Here is a 5,735-nt window from a genome sequence, read left to right as displayed (position 1 = left end):
ATGTCAAATGTACCCTAATGCTTATTTTTTCGTATACATTTTTTGTTATTTGTAACAATAATTTTTATTTATTTTATTAGTCTGTATACATTTATATTTATAATTCGCTCGTTATTTTATTTTATTTGTATTTAAATTTTTGTTCTATTTTATTTATATTCGAATGTTCTTAGCCTGACGATGGCCAACTGATTTGGCTGAAAACGTTAGCTTTACATTAAAATTTTTTCTCAGCGAATTAAGGTGTTGTGTTTTTTGATTTATATACTAGTGCTGAGTGAGTGTACATCAATCAGAAATTCCTTCACTTTTTTAATAGTAGGGCTGGATTACTTTGTTGTATGTATCTAATTTTTTAATAGGATAAGCAAACATGGAATTGCAAAGCCTCTTTTATATTTACATTTATATTAGTTTATATAACACAAAGTTTTTATCAAAACCTTTATCAAGTATTTCATCAGCTAGTAACAGGTTGTAGGTATGTATCTAACCTAAAAGACTAATTTTGACTTGAAATTTTCTAATATGATTCCAGTCAGTGCATTACAAATTTTTAACACTTAAAAATATTTATGAATCAACTGGCTTATTAATAATGCACAAAGTATATTATTTTATGATATTAAAACATTTTTTAAATATCTTCTATAGATTTTATTCTACATACTTCTATTTAAATGAATTTTTACATTAAATGTTGAAAAGATAAAATAATTATAATCTGAGAATTATTATGTTAGTAAATTTAATCAAATAGTAAAATTTTGTAACCAAATGTTTTGACCAATGATAAAATTTATTTTATTTTCATTTTCAGAGTTATATCCAAAGTCTCCAGAAAAAAGTATGCCCTCCTCCCGACGATCCCTTCCCTTCAGATCTGACGCATCTTACTGTTCTAAATCCCTCGGAAAGCACAGCCACCACCATGAGTCAAGTTGCATAGCAACAACGTTTTCCTAGAGAATCTATTTACATTGAAGAAATTTCACAACTGCCATTTGGAATTTTCAGTGATAAAGAACTGTTGATGTTTATCTGCAGAGAACAGGTGCTAGCAGTATGAAGTGACCTTTAACCAAAGCGAGGATTATTTGACTTCAGAACCTATTATAAAGAAAACCACAACCATTTTAGAGCAAAGGAAGATACTGCTGGTGCTATATACTGGGTGCTGTGTATGAATCTGCAGTATTGTTAGATGATCAATAGCATTATTCGATAATGCTTCACAAAGTGAAGATGATTTTGTCTTGATTCTAATTACAATTTTTGATTGTTTTTGGCAACGGTTATTGTTTGAAACTGTTGGTGTTCAAAAACAATTTGGATAAGTATTTTAAATTCTACAACAAATTTTTCATGTTTATGTAATTGGTTTTTAAAAATTGATTTATTTTATTGAAGTTATACAGAACTTATTTCAACAATTAATAATCATCATAGACATTTTTTGGTAAATAATTCTTGTTTCTTCATTATCCATCCAGGTAATTTGATGCATACTGCATCTTATACAGGTATCTACAAAAAAAATTATATTAGTGCCAAACTTACTGGTTTGGCGCTGATATGTAATTTGTGTTGAAATGTACAGCATGTGATGTGACAAGTCCAGAATATTGCAACTGTTAAATGTTAACTTTTTACATTCCCATAAAAAAAAAAAGAAGAATGTTATTTCCTAGCTTCTGTCTGTGATGTCAAAGCAATTGATATTTAATTTTGAGCAGATGGCAGCTAGCACTTTTCAAGATTCATAGCATGATACTTGCAGAAGTCTAAAAAAACCAACAAAAATAAAAATATTTGCCCAACACTGCCTCAACTCAATATACATCTAGTAGGTTGGAGAATGTAGTCGTACACCATACATACATATCTCATAGAGTTGTAGTATTAGTTAATTTCGCAATAAAAATTCTCTCATCGGTATATTCCCGCAGATAAATGGAAAAATCTTGTTTCAACTAAACGACCTCACTCGTTTTCCATTTATTGCTTTTTGCTCACTTTTTATCTGTAAGTTTTTCAATTCAGTTGTTGTATGTTGTTTTTCTTGATAATTACTTGAATATTTTAATTTTTTGTGATTAATAAATTATTTAGTCAACAATGGATCTGGTGATTTATTAAGAAAATTTACCACAATACTATTTGTGATTTATAAATTTTTTCAATTTTATACATCACAAATAACAATGATGACACAGGTTAACATTGATTCTGAATTTGCTAAGTAATTGTCATTATTTATTAATTTGATGTAGCTGAATATGAAAATGGCATTTGGCTTCCTCCATCATGGGCAGTTTTTGTGCAACATTTGTCATGATCTTTTTTTTATATACATTTCAAGAGCATGGCACATGTTAACAAGCTCTCTGATGCCAAGGTGAAGGAAGGTGTATTTCTGGAATAATAAGGAAAAAATAAATTAATAAAAAAATGACCACCTTTAAATCACAATAACTGGTATTGAAAAGTAGGCGTGGATCAGTTTTGTGGTTGCAGTTACATATTTTCTTGGTAAAGCATAACATTGAGAACAAAAAGTATGGTCTAAATAATAATAACTTTTCAAGTTGAGATGCAATATAAACCTTAAACTTCATTATTTGTATTCTCCTTTGGAACGTTTTTCTTAGAACTTTGAAGCCATAAGAGCACAAATCATGAAACGGTGATATCAAGGAAGTTGGAGTAATCACATGCTACAGATTACTGCTGGACCATCAAAAGAAAAAAAACTGAAGAGGTCCATAAAAGAAAACTATCTGATTATTATTTCACAATAAAAGAACACATTTCTGAAGAACGATGTGTGCAAAGAAGAATGTGCAGTATTTAATGAGTGCAGTTTGTTCAAAGTTACCTTTTTCTTGAGTGTTTGTTGACTTTGTTATACCTTTCGATGATAATTAAACGTATAGAAAGTGTTTATAACAAATCTCGTAACAGATGGCACCACACACAATTTTATTTATTATATTGTAATTAAAAATATAAAAGTTATTTCATAAATAAAAGCTCAACTGCTGGAAGGTTATGCAACTCGTTGCTGGATTTAAAAAGTTTTAAAAACCGTCTTTATAATTATGCGACATTCCTTATCTCTCTTAATTAATGCAGTGTCCATGGCACCTGAATTTTTTGCGAACATCTTTTCAAGGTCTTACGGATAGACCAGTAGTATTTATTTGCAGTTTTCTCGAATAATATGATTTATGTTTATAAAGTAAACATACCAATGGTTGACCTTTGGTACATTAAAATTTTATCAATTAAACAATGCCCTTTGAATAAATTTTATTGCATGCAGATAATTTTTTTTATTTTGTACAAGAGCTCAGCAATACTTTGCGTAATAACACAAAGCATCGAGTTTGTCATTTGTTAATTTAAACTAAATTTAGTTTTACAATTCTAGTTATTAAAGTAAGTATAATTCAGAGATCTGGTATTAGTACACTTAAAATAGATGTATGATGATAATTGATCAATAGATCAGCTACTAGCTTTTTAAATGAAAAAAAATAATGTAATTTAGGATTACGTAAACACTTAAGTGACACTGTTCAAGAAGTAAAANAGCACCCAGCTATATTTGATAAGGTTTCTCATAAAATTAATGTATACTGCAAAAAATTATGGTATTTACAAATGTTACTTTTCATACTTTACTTAAATTTTTTTGTATAAAATATGAGAGTTGAAGTGTTTCCAAGTTGTTTTTTATAAATAAAACAAACCTTTTTAAGTATTTTGTTTACCAGTTTTCATAAACAAGATGATAATTGACACTTCTGAAAAAACTCAAAATCCTTTCAAAATTAATTATAAAATAATAATGGAGGAAAGAATTATTCATAAAACCTTAGGATCTAAAATTTTCAATTTGTAGATTTTTGAAATTAAATACTATTCTTTCTAAAATTAAAGTTTTGTTTGTTATTTACAATTACTACCTTTTGTGTTTCTGTTGTCAATAACATTGGATGTTATTGATATTTCTTACTGTTTTTCCCTACAGCTTTGATGGTAGAATTAAATCAAGAAATATTCAGTGTTGAACAACATTGAAACTGTTGTTTTATGTTTACTCATAAGTGATGTAAAAAATGAATAGCCACTATAGTAACAATATTCATATGTCATTATAAATTAAAATTACTGTAAATCACTAGTTTTTTCAAATAATAACCACTACTATTTTAAATTGCATATTTTCTCTGCAGTTACTGGTACTATTTGAGTGCAAATATTATTTTCTTTACATATACCTGTTTGATGTCTGTTATTAATAAAGTATATAAGTATTTGAGTATTTATAAAAGGTTGATGTTTAAAGCAAACTACACTTGAAATGGCAACTGATATCTTAATAACAAGTGTTACTTTCTGTATACCAGTAATAAAAAATAAATAAATAAAATGCACCTACTGTGTACTATCTACTTATATATTTTATATAAGTCATTTTCTATTGTAGTTTGTTTTTTATTTATTTAATGAACAACATAACTAATCAATATCAAAATACAATATTTATTTTGCACCTAAGTTTTCAGAAATTGTTGAATAATAGACATGGCTACTGTTTGAGGATGGTCATAATTCCAAGCAAAAAAAAGTGCAATTACTATTTGAATAGAACTAGTATATGCTGATTTTTAATAATCAAAATTAGAAAGCTTCAGCATTTGAATTCCGATTAATCAGTAAATAATATCTATTGATTTCATTCTAGTGGGACCCTCCAGAAAGTCTCGGCAAGTTAACTTACAGAGGATAAGACAAGAAGAATCTCGTGCTGAACAGCGACAGAGGAAATATCGATATCTCTATCAAGTGCGGACAGCCCATGGAGATGTCATATCACAAGTAAGTGAAATATAACAGATTATAATTGAATTTATAACAAAATTATAATATATTGCAGGTATCAAAGTTATAACTTTCTGGAATTGTTTTAAAAACGAATGGAAATTGTATTTTAAATTAATAGAAAAAAGTAGACACAATTTTTTTAATAACACACTTTTTTCACAATTCATGAAGCATTCAAAGTTCATATAACCATTACTATAGTATACTCACAACAATTACTTATAATATTGATGTGGTTGCAAACATAATACAGTATTCATAACTTGCAGTATTCATGAGTAATTATACTTGATGCTTGATGACAACAAAATTATAGAATTGACTCTGTACCTGCAGAGAGAAATTTAATTGATGAACAAGATAAAGTTTTCCAAAGCTGATGGAATTAAAAATTATAAGTTCAACATTTAATTAAAATTATAATATATGTTAGTATTTAGTGTGATACATAATAATTTGAAAAAATATAATTGCAAGCTTTCGATGTTTAGTTTTTATCATTTATTATATATGATTTACTATGTTGTTTTAAAAACTTAATTATTTCTTTGTTTAAAGAAATACATTTTTAAAATAAAAAAGAATCCAAATAAAAGTATATGATCTGTTTTATGAAGATTTAAACTTTATATATATAAAAAGAAAATCTTTTGGTTTTTTCCCTCCTCTAAAAGATTAATCTAGCAATGCAAAGTTTATATATTATCTATGTTTAATTGAAAATTTTTCTTATTTTATTTTCTCCAGTTAACATTGCAATATTAATTTTGTATACTACGTTGTAGTTGATGTTATGTAAAACTAATGAGAAAACAAATAAAAAATAATAAGTTCCTTAATAA

General features: G+C 27.0%; 1 protein-coding gene across 1 annotated transcript in view; it reads left to right on the top strand.

Annotated features, from left to right (window-relative positions):
• LOC111625824 (transmembrane protein 198-like) overlaps nucleotides 1-1,744 on the top strand; it is a 51,589-nt gene extending 49,845 nt beyond the window's left edge. The window contains exon 6 of the mRNA XM_023369062.1: nucleotides 821-1,744. Coding sequence (XP_023224830.1) covers nucleotides 821-949 — 129 coding nt within the window. The 3' untranslated portion in view covers nucleotides 950-1,744. The remainder of the gene's footprint in view (nucleotides 1-820) is intronic.
• Nucleotides 1,745-5,735: the final 3,991 nt, after the last annotated feature.

The sequence above is a fragment of the Centruroides sculpturatus genome, unplaced genomic scaffold, assembly GCF_000671375.1.
Source record: "Centruroides sculpturatus isolate CEXI.00-Female unplaced genomic scaffold, Cexi_2.0 scaffold440, whole genome shotgun sequence".
Taxonomy (NCBI): Eukaryota; Metazoa; Arthropoda; class Arachnida; order Scorpiones; family Buthidae; genus Centruroides; species Centruroides sculpturatus.
This window is presented reverse-complemented; position numbering and strand designations above follow the sequence as displayed.